General features: G+C 33.5%; 2 protein-coding genes across 5 annotated transcripts; both read right to left on the reverse strand.

Annotated features, from left to right (window-relative positions):
- Nucleotides 1–1,708: 1,708 nt before the first annotated feature.
- On the reverse strand, nt 1,709–9,139 carry LOC149546294 (uncharacterized). Of its 4 annotated transcripts, none has more exons than XM_089791143.1 (8): nt 7,956–9,120; nt 7,383–7,463; nt 5,210–5,305; nt 5,028–5,108; nt 4,416–4,941; nt 3,633–4,320; nt 3,433–3,527; nt 1,709–1,798 (listed from the first exon to the last, which is right to left on the reverse strand). In XM_089791143.1, the coding sequence occupies exons 1-5, from the start codon at nt 8,680–8,682 to the stop codon at nt 4,799–4,801; spliced, it is 1,128 nt and encodes a 375-aa protein (XP_089647269.1). In that variant the 5' UTR covers nt 8,683–9,120; the 3' UTR covers nt 1,709–1,798; nt 3,433–3,527; nt 3,633–4,320; nt 4,416–4,798. The 4 variants fall into 4 exon arrangements, with proteins under 4 accessions (XP_089647269.1, XP_089647270.1, XP_089647268.1 ...); XM_089791144.1 differs by lacking the exon at nt 1,709–1,798 and having other exon boundaries at nt 3,136–3,527; nt 4,416–4,753; nt 4,868–4,941; nt 7,956–9,139; XM_089791142.1 differs by lacking the exon at nt 1,709–1,798 and having other exon boundaries at nt 3,136–3,527; nt 3,633–4,008; nt 4,108–4,320.
- LOC149546295 (uncharacterized) lies at nt 8,506–21,510 on the reverse strand. The gene is made up of 3 exons (XM_089791140.1): nt 20,985–21,510; nt 15,438–15,503; nt 8,506–14,337 (listed from the first exon to the last, which is right to left on the reverse strand). The coding sequence occupies exon 3, from the start codon at nt 11,257–11,259 to the stop codon at nt 9,235–9,237; it is 2,025 nt and encodes a 674-aa protein (XP_089647266.1). The 5' UTR covers nt 11,260–14,337; nt 15,438–15,503; nt 20,985–21,510; the 3' UTR covers nt 8,506–9,234.

Below are 21,510 nucleotides of genomic sequence, written 5' to 3' on the forward strand. Positions count from 1 at the left end.
GTGCAAATGAGCCTTCCTTGGACCTTATCTTTGCCGCTGATGATGTCTTCTCATCCTGGTCCCCCATTTTTTTATCTTGTTCGATCTTATCTACCCTATAAATCATGCAAATTATTAAGATATTTGTTTTCTGACTTCTTTTTTTTGCGATGATTTTTTTTGAGAAATGTGCACAAAATTGGTAGTTTTTGTCTTATTTTCTTGAGGGGGTATCTCCCCTATTATAACCACAACATGTCTCTTAGGACTTCTTTCCTCTTTGGGGAAATCTATATTTTATTTTCTTTGACACAATATCGTCCTAACACTGCATCAAACAGGAGCAAACTATAGATGCTTAAAATTGTCCAAAACTTTAAGTTGAGATATTTAATATCCCATGTAACACTATAGTTAATTATTAAAGAATTAACTTTTTTTTTAATATTCATCTTCCTGTTTAATTAATTTTATTTAATTAAATTCCTTCATTTACCTAAGCTATTTGAATTAAATTCAAATACAAACCCCTAATGTATTTAATTGAATTTAATACATTTTCCTTCATAAATCCCTTTTTAAATAAAATTTTATTTATTTAATTCCTATGCATGCTTAAATATTCTTAACCTTTATTTAATTCAATGCTAATTTACCCCTAGATCCTACTCTATTAACATCACTTTCTATCTAATCAGCCTATCCAATAATTAACTTAGGTTAATTAGGCTAATTTGTTTATCACTACACCCATTAGGCTTAATCATTTGCTCACATGTGTGCCAAAAATAAAACAATAAAAGCAAGTAATATAAGAAGAAGAAAAATTAGACTTCTACAAACTAGTATACCTAGAATAGTGCTTTTATAGAGTAATTTCAATGTACGCCATAAAATAAATCGACCAGTAACCATTAAATATCTAGAGGCATAGATAGGAAAGTCTAGGATTTTGTATGTTGAGTCTAAAGATTTGAAACAAGAGCTCCGTGCGAGCAGGAGTCCCTGCCTATTGGCATAAGACAAAGAAATGTGAATAATTTAGGGATAGTATATGGAACCTGTGAGTAGTTAATATATTCAAGAATGTGCAAAGGAGAGTATATATGTGATTTCAAATGTAGTCCAAAATGTACGGTCTAATTTCACCTAGGTGGTATATGAATTGTTAGGAATATTAGCTGTAATGAACCAGAAAAGAAATTATGTTGGAAACTAATAACAAATTTAGATACGAAAAGAATTTGTAGGAAAAATAAAAAGTCGAAAACTATATTTTGAAGAGTATCTTATACATGTCATTTTTAAAAAGACTAAGAAAACTTTGTATTCAAAATGTGAATGGAGAAACTTGTTTTATTAACAAATCTAGAAACAGTATGTCAGATGACAACATTCAGTTGATAGTCATGAATGGTAAAGATAACTGTCATAGAAAGACAACCATATGTATAAATGTAAGTTAAAACTTTATAAATATGCAAAGTTAAGATGCAACGTGTTTTGAGATGAGGGATGGTTTAAAGCTAGCCAATTTAGATTGAGATTCAGATCAGTTCTATATAGATTTGAAATTACTTTTAAAGATAAATCCATTGCGTATAATTAAAAATAGAAATTAGAATGCTCGCCATCCCTTCCAAAAGCCATGTTCTCTATATTATGTTTCTAGTGGAGGTCCTCACTGTGGAAACTAGGCTATTTCAATGTGAGATTAACAATGTAAGAAGTGCGATGGACCTTCAATTCCAAACTAGTGAGTTGGATGATATCCAGCTGGAGGGTAACGTTGTTGTGGGTACCGAACCGGAGGATAACCCTGTGGAATTTACAAGGAAAAAAGCTTTTAGAAATCGTAAGATTCAGAGAAATTTATGGATGAAAATTTTACAATTCATATTGGTTTAGATAAGATTGTTTCTAAATTTCTAACTAGACCTATGTTTCAATCAATGAACCAAAACAATCTTATTGAATTTTTGAGAAAATTCAAATGACAATGGAAATGAAGAATACATTGTGCAGGAGGAGCTCCAACATATTGATTCAACAGATCCGTTTGTTGTCAAACAGGTTTCAGTATAATAAGCCTCATCTAAATTTAGGCTAAGCATAAAATAGTTGTTTGCCTTGGACAGTTTTCTTGTTGAATTAGATTAGGTCTTCTCTGAACAAAGAAAAAACCAGGTAAGAAAATCGTGTTTGCAACTTTGCAAATGTCTACAATCTGATTGATGATATTTGGAAACAAGGCGACACAGAAATTGAGTAAACCAAGAGCCTGAATCAAGATAGAAACATACTCTTCTTAATCAGAAATTTTGATTTTAAAATCTTTCATATAGGGTCTAGTTAAAACAATTAAGCCCATGATGAATCTATGTTATCAACACATTTAAAATTTAAATCCTGTGCTGCATAGTAAAATTCCATACATTATGCCTGAAATGTAAATAAGCATGTCAAATATAAAATCTGTTAAAAAATGATAGAAAGAGCTTTAGCAGCTACTGTAGCATATATGTTATCAGCTATTGATATCATGCCCAACATCTTAGTTTTAAAGGCATAGAAACAATAAACCCTCTATAATGATCTAAATTAAAATATTAGATAGGTACAGACGCAATAGAAATCCCCATTACATAGCGAATATCTGGGAAGAAATGTCTCTTTACAGATGAAGTAAAACCACTCCTTAATATACACGAAAAATAGGAAATTTTGAAGCAGGTATTTGTCTGTATATTAAACCTAAAAACGAGCAAGCTAGGTAAGATAAAATAGCTGCAAGTCGACTCTACATTATGACTGATAAAAGAGCAGTTAAAACTATTTCTTTTTCTATTTTCAGGAAAATGTTATTCACATCAAGTCATATAGAATTGTGAGCACCTCCTTAAAAATTGGAAATATCTTGGCTAGCCAATAGTCAAAATATGATGGCAAAGGAGGACAACTGCATGTTGAAATCCAGAATTTGTAGTAAACCTTGAAAAACAAGGACAATTCCTTTCTAGACTTGATTAAAAGTAGAGTAAGATTAGATATACTATTCAAGAACTAGTGATTGGTAGTACAAGAGAATAGAACAAGTGGAAATAGATTCATCAAAAGTTAAAGAAATTAAACCACTACGAAAGCAGGGGAAAAAACTGAATTCAAATACTGGTTTTCTATAAATAGCAAAATATTATACTTATGTTTTTCATAACATGTTTTTTGTTTGTTCCTCAAGACAAGAGACAAATTTCTAGTCATGGAACACAGTTCTGTCAAAAGCATGGACACAAGATCTATGTCTTTGAAATGGCGAAGAGCAAAAAATAGTGTGCATCATATAGCTTCAGCTGAGTGGATGAATTGAGACCAATATTTTTAATCATAACGTGTGTATATACACCAAAATCTGACAGTCTATGTGATGCAGAGGAAAACTATTCTTGCTATTACATCTGTAAGGTCTCCAATGTGTTCAACATGCTGGTGTGGATTGAAGCCTTGAAACGACAAAACATGTTAACTTCGGTCTGGCAGGTTCAATGGATCTGCAACACATTGGAATATGGATTTGTTAAGTGCAAAGACTTGGAAGAGGAATCATAATTCTATAGAAGTAAAGGGATAGAAAAAACCAATAAAGTTTATCTTACGTTGCTAGTTTCTCCTATAATAGAGATGATATTGTCATTCATTGCAATAGAGAAAGTCCCTTGTATCTGAAATGTTCTGAGCAGGTAGACGACTATTGAGATTTTTTTTGTAGGTCTGAAACGGTATCTTTGCAAGCTGCGGCAAGTGTTGTTGAAGCATCTTCCCACTCATGGTACAGTCAACTTTTTTATCTTCAGTTTGTATAGTACATTGTAGGAAGGGTCCATAAGTGAAATCTGTGTTTTTTCCACATGCAATACATTGGCCATTTCTAGTGGTTGAGGATGGTGCCAATGAAGCTGGCTAGTTGCATTCTATGCATAGTAGTTGGTAAGGTTGCAAATAAGCATTTCTTGCTGTCAAGGTACCAGTAACCTAGTATATGAATGAAGATTGAGGTATGAGTTTTGAATGTCTATTATGTAGAATATAGCTGCACTTCTATTTGAGAGGTGGTATTCTTGTCTTACGTACCTGGATATTGGAGGAGAGAATGTTTTTAAGTGCTTTTATCATACTGTCATCATTGAGGCTAGTAACATATGTTGATGGTGTTGTGTTTATCCTATTTTTTCCTCTTGGTCCACTACGGACAACATTTTTGAGAAACAAGAGCGGTGTTGTGGTGGAATGCAAGATTTCATGTAGTGTTGTATAAGCTTGAGCATGGAATTCAGGCACGGTTACCTGCAAAGAAAATAAATGTGATAGTCAATATAATAAGAAATTGCATTTTTAAAAAAGCATCAAGTTTGAAGTTAGATATAGAATGAGAAGATTACAATGGATGTGTCTGATATAGATTCCCCATCCTTGATGTGGAGCTCATACTCCTTTGGCGTCTATTTATATGCTGCTACTATAACACCCAATGTGCCAATTGAGTAGTTATTAGATAAGTGGATAAGTTGGCATATTCTTGTATCAGGCATCAATTTTTGCTGATTGCAAACCTGGTCAATGGTTTCAATGGATGTCTGAGCTGTGAATTGGATGCAAAAATTTGCGTCTCCTCTCTCATACTGTGTTTTCTTCTTTAGAGAGAAGTTCTTAATGCGGACACTTGCACCAGGCAAAAGCTTTGTCATGAATTTGTCGATTAATTGGTTGGTAATGTTTGCTGTTATGGTCATGTAACCATCGCTATCAATGAGATCAACATGAACTATAGGAGCTTTTGCTGGACTAGTCGGATTTTTGGCATAAGCAGGACCATAAGTAACAAGGACATCACCTTCAAAAAGAGTAGTTGTTTGTGTAGTATTAATATCTGCGATGCTAGATACATTGTTTTCCTCTGTAATGTGTCTGTGAAGAGAATAAAATATTGTTGAAGGTTATGGAATGATATGGAAACAAAATGAAAAGTCTAAGAACTAAACAATATTTTATACCTTTTTGTTGGCTGTGTGTCATGGGAGCCAGTGCTATCATCTGCAATGTTTTGTTGGCGAGAGAAGGAGGTGAACAAAGATCTAGAAAGTGATTTAAAAATATTAGTTAATTAACAAAATCTGTAAAAAATGCAAATGGATGGATGGCAAAGTATGTAATATTAAGTATATAATGGTGATACCTTTTTGTGGGTGTTGAAGTCTGCATTTGTAGCTGGTTTGTATCAGTGCTGGTTTCAGCTTCATGCTATTTTTTTTGAGATGACTCCATGGTATATCTGGTATTGTCAGAAATGGAAGTGTAAATAAGATTTTGTTGCTGTGCAAATAGCCTATTGATTGTCTTTTCAGTCATAAATCTGCAGTTGTTAAGAAAATATAAAGATGAAGACCTAGTAGATTCTGATAAGAAAACTATACAAAACAAGTTTAAAAAAGGCTTAGCAGTAAAATATCTACAAGAATATTAAGAAACTAACACTAATCATTCCAAATGGGATGAATTTATGGCTTTGTTTCTCAGGCAATTCTGGAAACATATTATTTGCAACTTTTTGTGGAGAAACATTACTGTAGCTAAAGATAATTCGAGCAAGAAGTATCCAGCTATTTTTTCAAGAGAGGCTATTAAATATTCAAAAAAAAATTAATGCAATTACCAAGATAATTAAATAGTGTGTACTTCAAAGATCACATAGTCTGATTCATTGAGCTCTAACAATGCTTGCAGGTAAATTTGCATTAACTTGGCAAACTTGGAAAAAATATTGGTGGAGAACATTCTATCATTTAGACTTCTGAAAAGTTTCAGCAAACAACAAGAAATTAGATCAGGCATGGAGAGTTAAAAATATCAAGTTTAGATCCCATTGAGCACTACATTGACAAATAGATCTGACCCAGGAAGTTACAATGCAGAAAAGAACATTACACTGATTAAGATAATGCTTGAGTAGAAGGAAAATAGATTAGGAGAGATATAATAGAGTCGGTGCTGATTTTAAGTCCAGAAAACAACATCCATTAGTTAAGACTATAAACTGAGTCCACTCCAAGGACATGTTTTCTTAAGATAGTGTAAGAGATTAAAACTGGTAAGTGACAGAGGTTTCTTGGGGATGTTGATTGGTATATTAGAGGTCTTTGGCCATTGAGTTTGACTGTTCCTCTATAATTTTGTTCTATGAAATAAAAGAAAATAGTTAGCTAAGCTGGACAAATTTATTCCATATTCTAGGTACTTGTTTTCTTGAAGCAGTTTAATAGATTAAAGTTGGGAAACCATGTAGGTTTCTTCTTATGAGTGTTGGCTGATCTACATAAAGGTCTTGGTCTCCAATATTATTTTTCATTGATCATGGAAAAAATATTCCATTTCTAATGCTTCCTTTCATGAAATAAAAGAAAATAGACAAGTAGGAGATAGTTTCTACTATAAGTCAAATTCTAATATTTCTATGAGGATTCAACTACGCAGTTTTTTGAGTCAAACTCATTGACCCTTGTTTAGAGTAGTGGCTGACAAAACAACATGACTCGTAAGAATGAATGGAACACTTAGCATTCATTGCATCAAGGCTATTTTGATTCTACAAAAGTGAAGTGTTGGGGCTTTTCGAGAGGTCAGCCATCCTATTGCTAAGTATTCCATTCATTCTTACGAGAGATGGTTTGTTGTGAACCACTACTCATGAGACTTGGGTGAATGAAGGTTGAGTCAAAAGATACTTAAGGGTCTTTCTAATGAATGGTTCATAAGGCACAACACTTGTTGAAGGTTTTGCATTTAGAGACTTAAACATGGAGGGAATTATGTACTTATGAGTGCTTGAGCTAGAGCAGTATTGGGATGGATTGTTTAGTGACTTATGCTGATTCTACATAATTAATCAATATCTATCACTAATCTAATGGTAGATTTTACAATAAAGATAAATCATGTGTTGAACTTAGCCTATAAATATAGAGGATCTTTCATAAATAAAGTTAATCAGTAAGCTATATTGTCAAAATGTTATGTCAGTATTGATGTGGATAGTGTGTACCCAGATATAGAAGGAAAATTAGCTAGACTAAGTGCGAGCATAGGGAATGAGGAGCACACATAGCTTAGCATTGTGAATCCAGTAGTATGTAGAAATGCATCATCTCAAATAGGAAAAATGGTTGACTTGTGAAAATATGTGTTCTTTATCTATAGGGATGACCCAAAACATTTGTAATTATTTCTCTCAATTGTGTAAGAAGCATGAATTGAGACAAAGAGAATTAGGAATACATAAAACAATAAAGAATAATAAGAATAATGCAAAACTTATGATGGAAAATGTATATTTGAGAAAAACTGATAATTACCTGACTTAGGAAGGCTTACTTGAAGTTTCCCTTGTCCTTGATTATGGAGTCGATCCATTTCCTTGTTCACTTTATGTGAGACTGAAATTGCAATGTTGTACTTTATGCATCAAATATAATGTTTCAATGATTTTGACATGAGATAGAGTTGTATTATTAATGTTTGTTGATTTAGGATGGCTCCATCAAATATGTGTTCATGGATTACACTATCACATTGTTTGGATGCAAGAGCAAAACGAAACTGAATTTGATAAAGGTCATGCGAATGAAATAGGTCAATATTCTAATGCAATAAAAAATGTGGAAAACTTATATGCAGTTGTGTAAAGATATGGTATGAGGGAGATTTGTAAACAAAATTAGAAAACTGTGTTAAATACTAATTTTCTAATGCATGAGTAAAGAATGCAAATTTCCATGTGAAGGTAATTTTTTAAGACAAAGGCTTTGTAATTTACAAATGGAGTTGTAGAGATACTGCAAAATGATCTGACCAATATGTATCTAACAGAATGAATTTTGTAGATTCTTGGTTAATATTACGTATCCAAAAGTGGTCTAGTAAAATACCTGCAAATGTTGTTGCTCTATCAACAATTAAAGAGAAGTTGTATTGTTGCATGAGTTCTGAAAGCATTTTTTGTTTTTTACTAGGATGTAGCATGTCAATGTTGAAGTCTCTTGTAATGATTCCTTTTGAATTTGTTGGCAACAAGGTAAAGGTATTTAGCATTAGGTTTGATATGTCAGCTATAGGTGCACCTGGTCTAATATAAGCATTTGTAATTCGGATGATATGGCCGATATGTAATATATCAATGGTGATTGATTCTAGAGAGTTTGTTGCAAAAGAATTCGTATTGAGTATTGTAGTTGTCTTCATACAACAAGTCAATATACCATGAATAGAAAATGAAGAATAGAAATTGTATAGTTCATGTAGCAATGGGAGTTGTGCATCTGTCTTATGTCTTGTTTCTTGGAGGCATAGTACATTTGCTTTCACCAAGTCATGGTCATGAGCAATTTCGTCTACATGTAAAGGAAGGCTGCGAGTATTTAGTGAGCATATGATAAGATGGAGCATTGATAGGAGAGGGAGGCTATGTTGGATTTTCCATTTTGCTTGATTTTGAAGCCGTTCCATCTCCTTGTCGACTTTTTGTGAGACTTTGAAGTTTTGATGCTCTAGTTTGTGTATCAAATATAATGTATCAATTGTTCTTACATGAGAAAGAGCTGTGTAGGTTAGACCATGTTGATATACTTTTTGGGGATCAAAAGCGAGTCCATCCATTGTCAGACCCTATGCTCTATGGATAGTTCTTGTAGATGCTAGTTGAAGAGGGCATTGTTTACGTGTGATATATTTAGTAGCAATTTTCATTTTCCTAGCTATTTTCATTATTGGGGTCCAAGAAGGTGAAATAGAACTGGTATATAAGTTTTGCATTTTCCTGCATCGTGATATGCCAATTGTAGTGTCATTGAATTGAATCCATAGAATGTCTTCATGATTTGTTGTATGTAGTTGGAAGACTCCATCATCACCATTGACTAGTCCGTCTTGTGTGTCAAGGTTAGTACCTATTAGCTCAACTAAAATGCCTGGCTTTAGGTAGATTACAATAGGCAATGGCGATTTTTAAACTTGGCAATGAAAACTATCAGCATGTGACTCTGTTTCATCAACAGCTTTGAACACATAAAGCGTACTAGGCAAAAAGTCCAACATTCATCTATTATGTTCGGAAATAGTGGAGTTTTTGTGCAACAAGTATGGGAATTTAGGGTCGTTAGGAGCTGTCTTGTAACTTGTTATATTCAAGTAGCTGAGGTCTGCATCATTTTAGTGACTAGTTCTTGCACGATTTAGAACGGATGTGAAGTATTTGTTTGTTTGTCTCACGACTGTGTTTAATTCAAAGCATAAGACATTGTCCAGCCAAAATGTGTATGGGATTTTTTCACTATTTATTGTTGGTTGTTCAAATATCCAATTATCGCATACCGGTTGTGCTTGATACAAGTCACCACAAAATATGATGTTAACATTGCCAAATGGTTTTGTTGGTGTGTGTTTGATTTGGCAAAGTCTTCTATCAATATAATATAGCATTCGTGAACCAATTAGCAACACCTCATCAATGAGCAAGACGTGTAGTTGGTCCAATTTCTTGCTTAAGCTATCAAGAGTGTTTAAGTCCAATGGTAACATCTTTGAAGAGTTACATGGCAGTTGAAAAATAGAATGTGCAGTTGTTCCGCCTGCATTGAATGCAACTTTCCCTGTGGAAGCAACAATAATGCCTTTGGGCTTGTACGGGTCACTATCCAATTGCTTATCATAGATCCAAATCATTGCTTGAAAGAGGACCTTTGCTGTGAACGTTTTGCTAGTGCCAGCGCCTCTTGTCAAGAACAAGTATTGTGGTTTGTCAAATGCTAGTCTCTTTTTCATGAGAAAATCTTTCACTATTAACTGTTGCTCTTGATTTAGCTGCCTTCGTAAGCTGAAGTATTCTTCATTTGGAAGAACGAATGGGTGGGGAATTTCTGAGAATAGTGAGCTTCTACTGGTATCCATGTTTTGTGAAGCTCTTATATGTTTCATGTCGAACATAATGTCATATTTTTCGATTTTAGTTTGGTCTTCTTTTTGTGCATGGTCAATGTCAAAGTCTTCTGTTAGATGATTGTTGTCACTAGCTTCTGTTGCAGCTTTATCGATGTCACCCCATTTGCTGTCTATTGGTGAAGTGAATATTTTTTCATTCCTAGCGATTTGTAATTGGTGTGTTTGAAATGCTGAACTCCATGATTTGTGCCTGGTCAATAGCAAGTTTTCACTATTTTTGAAAGGGACATAAAGCATGAGTTTTTCTCTACAAATTTTTTTATGATCAGTATGTGGATTATATCTTACATAACGTATGATGCATGGTCTTGTTCTTTTGTTAGGCTTTGATAGGTTGTTTGGGTAAAAAGTTGTATATTCTGCAAGTGACATTTGCTCAAGGAGTTTTGGCCGTTCTATATAATTGTCTATTGCAGATGCATACATTATATTTTCGGAGTCATCTTTCTCTTTTGCTAATAGCCTAGGACTTTTAAGCATAACAATTCTTGTTTCTGGTGGAGAGATGCTGATGAATATGGTACTTCTCGAGCTTCTTTGTAATGGAAAAGACAATGCAATATGAACTACTTGACGGCTAGACATTTGCTGGTAATTGAGCAATGCATTTCCTAGTTTGCGTATGAAGTGTGGCTTTTCATTGTACACATAGGTGCATTGTTTTCGTATTTGGTTGAATGCTTGCGACAATGTTTTATCTTGTTTTGTCATGTATGAGCTACAATATGATGCAGCAGCATATGCATCCAAGATAAATTGTGTGTCTGTATTTGCATACCATAATGCAGGGACTTTTTTGGCAAATGAATTTATCCATATATCAGTTGGTTTCCTTTTTAGGAAGATAGTGTTTCGGGACAACGATGCTTGCAAGATGGCAATGTAATCAGCTTCTTCAAGTTGGAATTCGTTGAGGAAATTGTCAAATGTAACTTCCTTTGTGTAATGTTTGGTTTCTAATTGTTTGAAGAAAAGTTTTGCTCTATCTTTAATTGTAGGATCAGTGTTTAAGAACGGCTCCAATATTGTTGTTTGTCTCATTGGAGGAAGGGGAAAGCTAAATCTACAGCTAGATGCCCTATACTTTTTGCATGTTTTTGTGTGGTGGTGAGTTTGCATTTTGACAAGATTTGGATCTAATAGTGTAGAGTCACATGAAATGTACTTGTCAATGAAGTCCTCTATGTTATTGTTTTTGCAATTTCCGAAGACAAGTGCATCTTTGATCCATAACATGAAGTGGACATGTTCATTGCCTCAATTTTGAAATTCGGTGACAAAAAAATAATCAGACACTTTTCTGAATAAGGTATCATTTTTGAGCATCATTTTTTGGAATGCATTGACCCTGTGATTGAAATAGCAACTACAAATAACTAGGTTTTTCCTTATTTTGAAGTCCAAGTCTTTATCGTCTAAAGAATCATTTTGGTTTTGTTGTTGGCTGTTAGGAATATGTTGCAATGCATTGCATAGTGGCTACCAAAAGTGTTTAGCAGTTGTTAATGTAACAAAAAAGGTTGGAGGACCAAGTTGTCGGATCATGGCAAAAATATTTTTTCTTGTGGTCTGTAAATAGCCAGGAGATGTACGAATACTTTTGAGCGATCTAAAACCTATTGGAGATTTCAAAATCTTTTCTAGATTTGTAGGGTTTCACACATCTCATGCATATAGTTTGTCACCTTTTAATTCAACTTTCCTTATACAAATCCATGCTACTGACGATATCTGTTGGATTATTATTTTAATAGCCTTAAAAAAAATTTGTTATATGTGTTGAAAAGTCGTTGTCTTTATGCATTAGCTCCCACTTAGCAATTTTTTGGTGATTTCTTCTGCTCGTGGAAATCCAAAAAATAATGTCAGGAAGTTCATTTCTTCTGAGTAGGTATATTGGAAAATGCCAAGAGGTTTGAAGCCTTCTGCTGGTGCAATTTCAACAATAGTTGAACCAAGATCATTGATTGAATGTGATTCATTAAACCAATGTACAAGTGATTCAGGTTCAGGTTCAGGTTCAGGTTCATCTTCATCTTTAGGTATAGTATCATGGCCATCTATTTTGCCATCTATGTCATTATTTGTTTGTTGTTGAATCTTCTTATTTGTAAATAGAGGTTGCCAATCTTTATTGATAGAAATGTTTTCCTTTGTATATAATGGTGTCTTTGACAAGATTGTCAAAGCATTCATGACATGAGCAGGTCTCACATTTCCTTGTGCATATGCATTTTCATATTGTAACTTGTGTTTTAGTCTTACTGCAATAGTATTTGTCTCTTCAATGTCTCTAGGCAATGCATGTTGCACTTTATCGAAATCAACAGGAACATTGATTATTGTACCATTCAAGCCGTATTGTGCTCTTTTGTATCCCAATTGCCTTATTTGTGCAAAAGCAATACGCAAGGAGACAAGCCTTTCTTCTAGGCTAGTTAAGGTTTCTATTACATGGTTTCATTTATTCTGGCTTATGTTCCATGGAGCAACATAATTAGGGATATTTCCATTTACAATGGCATCTACACATCGTGTGCACACGACATCGCTTGTTGCAATTATCTTTGTGCCTTGTTGAAGAGAGAGCACAGAGAAAGCATTGACAAATGCACCAGTGACTTTGTGGATGTGTTTGTTGAAGCACAACATTTCACAAATTGTGCATGCTTGAGTTGGGGTATCATTGATTTCATGTAGATATTGTCGGATTGATTTCTCGTGTTTTGTTTAGTGCAGTTTGATATGGATAGTGTGTAGCTTGATGTCTTCTGCGTGGTCTACGAAACACGTATTTTTCCCTAACAGTTGTAGTTGTTGCTTCTTCTTTCATGATCTTGTCAATGTCAATTGATTGATTGCTACTCATGTGTGTTGATGGTTGTTGTCTATTGTGAATTGTCACTTTTAAATGTCTAAGTGAACAATGAATCTTTACACTGTTTCTAGGTATAGGTGTAGTAGCTGAAGTGCCTAAGATGTTTACAAGGGACAATTTCATTTTCTTTGTTTTTCTTGCATTTTCTTTATCTTGTGAGAGAATATGTTCAGTCGTTTTGGTTTGATTCAAAATTTATTCCTTTGGTTGGAGTGGTTTATAATGACAATGACCTATATTATTCTTCAAACAGATCAAGTCAATGGATGTTCTTGGTTGAATACAATTGCAATAGACATGGACCTTAGATAATGGATTTGGTTGCCATATGTTTATTGCAATATTGAATATATATGACAGCCATAGCAAACATGTCACACAACCTTCCAAGTTGCTCTTGGCATATTCTAGTCCAACTTTCGCAACTAGTGTGTGTGCTTGTAAGAGGAATTCATTATCCAACATGGGAGACTAATTGTCCATATGAAAACAATGCAATGCAAATTTGTTGTTTACTTTCAATGTATTGGCCAATGACTGGGCCATAAAAAGTCGCAAGACAATTGCATCAAACCGGTTGTCAACTAAAAAGGCTATAGCTGCAAACATGCTTTCACCATATGGAGAAATAAATCCAGTACATTGTTTCAAACCAATGCAAGATAACTCTTCTTTAGTTATGTCTAGGATATTTGGTATGGGGGACGAAAAAGTGACATTTGTTGTTGCATGGTTTGTATTGTGTTGTATGTACTCACTCTTGAGAAGATAGGTTCATAGTGCCCAGCCAACGGATTGATGTCATGGAAAAGAATTGATATTGTAGGATGATGGGCATCTTTTTTGAAATGGAGGTAGGGTTTTTTGTGTGTCAATGACCAAATGCATATGGGTATGTCTAGCCAAAGAGACAACCAATGGATACAAAATGTGTCAACCCAAAGGCTTGATTCACCTAGTGAGTTGGTTTCAGTTGCTGAAATGCGCATTCTTCGCAAGTAAGTGGCCTTGTCAGTTACTTTATGCAAATCATAAAGTAGTGAAGGGTGGAGCTCGTGCAAAAGAGAGGTTGAAGCTACATCAGAACCATGGTGGAGCAATTGCAAGAAATAATCGACAAGTCCATTACGAAGTTCAGCGCATGTATATTGAGAATGAAGCAAGACTTGTATTGTATCAAATAAACAATCACCAACGTTGAAGTTAAATGAACTGATTCGAAAGCAATGTACAACATCAAGAGCATCGTCAATTGATCTATCTTGAGATATCGTACTTGATTTGTATTTCTCTAGTATTATTGGATTTGCTAATGCTTGGCCTGATGTAGTTGATCCAGCTAAAATTGTATTTTCCATTTGATAAATGAAGGAAAGATGAAGCAATTGCGAGTTCAAGATAAGAACAGGATATGGCAATCTCGCTACACCAGCTCCCTGCAACATAGTAGGGAAAACATGTTGTTAACTCTAACATTGGAAAGGAAACATGGTTAGTTGTGAATCAGAAATATTCATAGACAGCCATCCTATGAAAAAGATTTTGATCCATTCAAGCTAAAATATGATGATCCTGACTAGAAAATGAACAAGCACAAAAATATAGAATGATATAGAAGATTATCTTACGTGTATTTTTATTGCATATAGATTTTCTCATCGACTAGTAAGGGAATTGGACTCTTATTTGGCATACATAGTGCACCACACATTGTTTAATCTTGAGTTAAGGAAAATATGGGATTATCATTCAACATATAGCATGGAAAGGGGGTATGTTGAGAAATGGTATGCATACCGAATCCTTATGTAAGAAGTTGAAGAACAGGCATATGGCAAAATAGCTTTAATAGGAAATTGGCCTTCTATGTCAAACATATAGTAACACAAACATCTGACAAAGTAAGATGAGCAGGGCCTATTCTGAAAGCTGTACAAAGAATGTTTCTTGACAAAGCATTGCAACGCAATAGGAAAAGAAACATTGAAAAGATGTTTAGAAATCATAGATAGTGTTGTTAAGATATTGTAACCAGGTGTCAACATTGGGAGGAGAAGAACATCTAACATTGAGAATGGCCATCTAAATAAATGGCCATGACAATATTCCTTGTTTTATATGTGGAATTTAGAGACGAGCTAAGATGTATTAAGCATCTATTTTATTTTATTTGGAAAGGTAGCTATGAAAGACATTGACTAGTCTTTTACAATTGACAACAACCATTTCAAAAAGAAAATTGAAGTCCTAGATCCACATATCAACATTAGTGTACAGGATTTTTTTCCCTACAAGATTAGTTTATAGCACAAAGATCAAACATTGGAATAGGATGAAGACTCCTTCTTATGTCTTCTTTTATATATACAAGTTAAAGCAAAAGAAATTGTATTGTGCATCTACTCTATTTAATTTGTAAAAGTATAAATCAGAGACATTCATCACTCTACATAAGAAATGAAGATATGTAAACATGTTACACATGAAGACCTAAAAAAGATCCATGAATAAGGAAAAGCAAACACAATAAGTTTACCTGTTTAGACATCGAATTGAAGTCACAAACAAGGCAGAAGCGATCAATCTGAAGTCGGAGTAGGACCTAAGAATTTTATAAGAAACAAGAGTATCAGATATAGTAACACACAATAGATAAGGTATGATAAAAAATAAACAAGGAGGTATTATAGTCTCCTACTTATAGATATATGCCTAATCATATGAAGTTAGAAATGAATAAGAAAAATGACTATATGCTAGATTAACTTTGCCTTAACTGTAATTGATGTAGTACAATGACTAGTGTTCTTTGCAAAGATGACTCATTTACTATTTTCCTTTAAAAAAACCATGTGCAGAGTGTAGGCTAAATTATGGGTGCAAGTAATAACTGTGAAGGGAAAATTGAACATTGAAATAGCCTAATAATCCAATAACAGCAGGGAGACATAAAATTTTGTCAACATTTGACAAGACCTAACCCTGACAATATATGACCTTGAATTGAGAAACATAACATTAATATAGAGGATGCTGATGCTGACATTTTACATTGCTCTACTTCTATGGCTCACATGGAAAAGTGTAGCTAATGCCTTACCAATGCTGTGCATATTAAGTGTCAATGACGTGGCAACTAGAAAGAAGACATTCTACCTCCAATTGCCATGCCAAGGCTGCTGGAACTGTTTTCTACTAATAGATAGTTGTAATCTGATTTAAACTTGCAGGAATATTATATATAAGATTTCAAACTGATAAACATTTATACATATGCTCAGACATCTATATATTTATTTTTCTGCAATAAGGAAGGTTTCTTAAACTTTTATCAATAAATGTATATGCTAATAAAGGTATTACACGAGGATGTTATAGGTTGATGTTGTTGAATAATTTATTACTTAGACAGTAACTATTCAATTCCTCATGTTATACTGTTATTTTGACATGATATCTGATGCTTATGTATATAGTCAGATAAGCTCAACAATGAACATGTGTGAGAAGCTTCATCTACTGGATTGTGTTGTATTGAAGGAACTGTTATGTTATCAAATAACAAATCTTTTCTTCAACTAAGTCAAAAAGTTTGTTCTATACAAGAGTGGTTTGCTTAGCTATTAGTTTTGACTATCTTAACCTTTTTTAATAATATTCAAGGGGCTGGAAATTATTATTATTTTATAAGGTAATTCCTATATATATATATAAGTGTGCAACTATAACAGAATCTCCACACAAAGAGAAAGAACTTGATTATGCAGTAAGTAAAAAAAAATAGATATATGCCTAGTCATATAAGGTAAAGAAAGAAACTTGGCTATGATTCTAGATATAGTATGGAAAGGAAGTATGTGGAAAACTGGTATGCATACATAGTGCAGCATACATTGTTTATTGTTGACTCAAAGAAGCAAAATATAAAGTTAGAAGCATGCAAATTGCAACATTTTGACTCAAGGTATAGGAACCGATTCAAGGCCAAGGAATAAACATAGAAACAACATAGGCTTTTTAAATTCTGCGATGGACCAGCTACCCATTAATCCTAAAACTCAAAATCAATCCTACCCTCAGGTATCAAGATTTGATACACCTTTAAATAGTTATGCCTAAGGAATGGCAATAATTTGCACTACTGCCGTTAATAATAGATTGAGAACAAATTTCTCATCTGATGTTTTGCAATTACATGGGATAATACTTTCATAAAAAAATTACATAAGCATTTTACAAGATTGTAGTAAATATATACAACAATGTACTTGTACATGGAACGATACTTCTATCAAAAAGTGACATAAGCATTTTACAATATTGTAGTAGACATATACAACAATGTGCCTTTACAAGAAAAGAATTAGAACTAACATTGAACATGGATTTTAATCTTCTAGAATGATTTCAAGCAATAAAGAGTCCTGGACCTGGACATCTTCAATTCTGATATTTCACTTTGAGTGAGTAATGGTCTTTCACACAGGTCTTTGATATCTATGCATAAGATCTAAGTAACAATACATTGCAATTTATTGATTTAGGCTCCATTATCCTGCAATCTTAAAAATATGAAATTGTAACTGCCATGATAATATTTCTTTATTAAAGTAAGATGACATAATATGCCCATGCACGTTGTATTGGACAGATTGTGTGATCTGAGCATCCTGGAGAATAGATTTTATTACTTAGTTTACCTTTTGCCTAATCTATGTATTCCAAATTCCAATATGGATAAGTCTTGCGCTTCATCTATAGTCAGGAGTCAATGCACCCACAAATGGATGGCATTGATTATGTGTTAAATTCATTCATTGCAAGCTGCCATTAGGGAGTTTACTCCGACATAACTTTTGGCTAGAAGATTTTTCTCAATGCTCTGAATTTTGATTGGATTTAATCAAAGCTCCCAACTGATCTTGATTTCAGAAGTTCAAAGTAACTTCAAGTGGATAGTTACTAGGGGAAAATTGTATGGCACTCACAGAATTATTCTTCTTTTCACAATTTAAAAATTAAAGGGTTCCGACAGTGGAAATTCTTTAATAAACCTATTTCAACTGTTAGTTACTCTAGTCACAATGGTGACTAGATAAATATTGGGAATTTCAATTATAAAATCAGAAATCTTCATTAAATTGTATGAAAACTTTCTTTATTTGGAAACGTGTATTCATTTTCTATAAATTCAAACATTTATAGATCTAAAAAATAATATAAAACTTCTTTCAATAAAAAATAATATTATAATTTTTCATACTTACTAATAAATTAAACATTCGAATTTCAAAATTATTACTCCTCAAATATTTCAACCAATTCTTCCCTTCTCATTTATTTCACATTTGTAATATTTTACTTCTACTGTAAACTAATTGCAAATTTAGTATTTTAAAAACACTAAAATAAATTTTGACCTTGTTCTTTTGACTATAGGCAGGAACTTGTGCTCCACCAAAGCTCTTGTTTCTTTTAGGTTTTGATTTGATAATCAAATAAAAATAGCTTTAACTTTGTACATCTAATTATTACTACAACGTATACAAAAGAAAATTGATGCCATACATCATTTACCTCAGACCAATATCATGAATGCAAATTCCTTCAAACCAAAACAGACAGGTAGAATTTGGAAATCACATAACCAATTCTTGGTTGGAATCTATTAAAACACAAATCTGGAACTTGTTAGAACAACACTCCTGATAACACAAGTAAGCAAAACGGTCGGATATCTGATTTTTATATAAACAAAGAACAATCCAGCACTGATATTAATCAAGCTCAGAAATTTCCATTCCCAAATAATAGTTTCAATACAAAAACCAAGAAATATGAGGTCTCTCTCCAATCTCTCTCTCTTTGGCAGAGGAAGGAAGAGGGCCACAAGAGGTTTGGGAAGAGAGTGGAAATTAGATCTTGTCTTTCTGTTTTTCTGGGTAATAGATCCATTCAAAGCCCACAATGTTTTTGATTGTTTATTTGCTTTATAATCTATTTGAGCAAAGTTAATGACAAGTGGGTTATTATCATTATGTTTTGGAGATCTAATCTTCTATAAACAAGCCTTGATGAATACTTCTATTTCTGACTTTGTCTGTCTAGACTCTGGAGTTCTATAGTTAGTAGGGGAAAATTGTATGGCACTCACAGAATTATTCTTCTTTTCACAATTTCAAAATTAAAGGGTGCTGACAGTGTAAATTCTTTAATAAACCTATTTCAACTGTTAGTTACTCTGTTCACAATGGTGACCAGATAAATATTGGTAATTTCGAGGGTAGGATTTGCTTCACTCCGAAGCCTGAATGTAAGTAGTAGCTTTTCAAGGGTGGGATTTGTCCGACTTTGAAGCCTGAATGTAAGTAGCGGCACCTACAACATGGAAAAGATTTGAAAAAAATTTCATTCGAGTAGCTTTTCAAGGGTGGGATTTGTCCGACTCTGAAGCTTGAATGTAAGTAGTGGCACCTGCAACATGGAAAAGATTTGGAAAAAAAATTGTTCGACATCTCTTCGTTCATTAAACATTACTTTAGCAGCATTTATTTTACATTAGGTCTAACATAATCATATAATATACATCTTAGTTATATCTAAGCATTTATATCAATTATATGTTGCTATTATGTGGCATTCTTTACAGAAAATCAAAAAAATTGGATACAAACTCGTGGCAAGTTTGCCTTTAGACAGGTTATAAATGAAGTATGTTAAAAAGTAAAAGATGAAAAGACGAAATTGATCATAAAATGTGTATTTCATGTGACTAAAAAAAAATGCAGCATAGAACTGGAAAAGCAATTATGCCATTTCGTTTTATATGATCACTTAATCTCTAAAATATTGGTGTGATATTGTCTGTAGATTTCAGAATGTAAATCGGCAAGCACAAATTGCAATTTTTTCTTAAAATTTTGGAACTTTCCATTTTCTTAATTCTCTACTAGAACAATTATATTCTACTGTCATGGAACAATAGTTTTTCAAAGTCAGCATTAAGATTGAGTATGTGCAAAGGAGAACTTAGATTTATCCAATCAATACTATTACAGGGAAAAAATTAATGATAAATGTTCCAGCTACAAGCTGCTGTTATATCTAAGCATTTATATCAATTATATGTTGCTGTTATGTGGCCCCAAAAAGCTACAAATTTGAACTTCATTGCAGAACTGAAAGCATCACAAATAAAGTCGAAGCAACGTTGTTTTCTTGTGAACAAACTTCCCAAAAAGCAGAACCACCCACCATTCTTTTGCTTTTTTTTTCAGCAAGCAAGCACTTTGTAATAAGCTAGGGTTTGAAGAAAAGAAAAAAACAGAAAACTCAATGGAGGGCGCAATGCATAAAATCCTGTAGTCACTGAACTAGGCAAATGCAACAAAAAAAGATGCGAGGAAAATTATTGTGATGTTCATACTAAAAATTAGCAAAAGAAAATGAAAACCTCGGTGGGTGCAAGGAAAATGAGCTGAGACATTAAATCACTATGAAAAAAGCTCTGAAAAATGGAAAACTGAAAACAAAATCGAAATATACTTTCAAAGTGAAAGAGGATCAAACCCGAGGGAAAACTTGAGGAAACACAAAGCCACATTACCTTATTATATAGGCTGTGAAACACAAAGCCGTTGTAGGGTTAGGTAGACTTGAAACCCACAAAACCAAAACCATAAAAAGCAACGGTAACAAGAGAGGATTAAAACCATAAAAAGCATAAACGGTCATTGCTTTTTCTTCACAGAAACCCACGAAACCAACACAGAATTAAAACCGTAAAAAGCATAAAGGGCCATTGTTTTATCTTTACACAACTGTTGCAGCCAGACTTGAAATCCACGAAACTAAAACCATAAACGGTCAGTGTTTTTCCTTCAGAGAACTGCTGCAGCTAGACAGGAAGTGCTTTTATTTACACATTTTACACATTGCCATTACACTAAGGAGGGCAAATGCAAAACAAAAAAAGACGCGGGGAAAATTACAGTTAAGTTGGGCGCAGTTTTCATTCTACTGTAATTTGATGAAAATTGAAGCGCTGACAACAAATATAATTAGTTAACATGAAAATGCTAACCTGTTTTATGAAGACTACGAGACTCCAAACCCTGACCTCCACACTGCATAAAATTCAGAGAAGTCGACGAACGGAATGACAGAGAGCAGGAAACTTTCCTTTTCACGTGCTGTTCCTAGAGGCTTAAAAGAACCTTGCATATCACCAGTGAATGCTCTAGAAACGGCAAGCAGGAATCAAATCCACTTCTAATATTTAACCCGCTGCATCCACGGAAGCCAGCCTGAGGATTTAATGCTGCAATTAACAGTCATTATGAAGATAATAAATATTGAAGTGTGTAACCCTGCCCTCTGCAAAAGCTTGACAGCTGTTTTGCTCTTGAAATCTGGCGCTTGTCTTTTCCTTTCTTTTTTTTTGGTTAATTTTCAATATAGAAAACAAATTAAACCACTACGAAAAAGCAGCCGACCAATAGGAAAAAACAAAAAATCATATAAACTTGAAAATAACACATATCAAATACTATGGACTATATGATATGTTATTTTTTTCTGACATTTGAATCGATGACTAATGCTTATAA

The sequence above is a fragment of the Cupressus sempervirens genome, chromosome 7, assembly GCF_028749045.1.
Source record: "Cupressus sempervirens isolate cs-2001-9-10 chromosome 7, ASM2874904v1, whole genome shotgun sequence".
Lineage (NCBI taxonomy): Eukaryota > Viridiplantae > Streptophyta > Pinopsida > Cupressales > Cupressaceae > Cupressus > Cupressus sempervirens.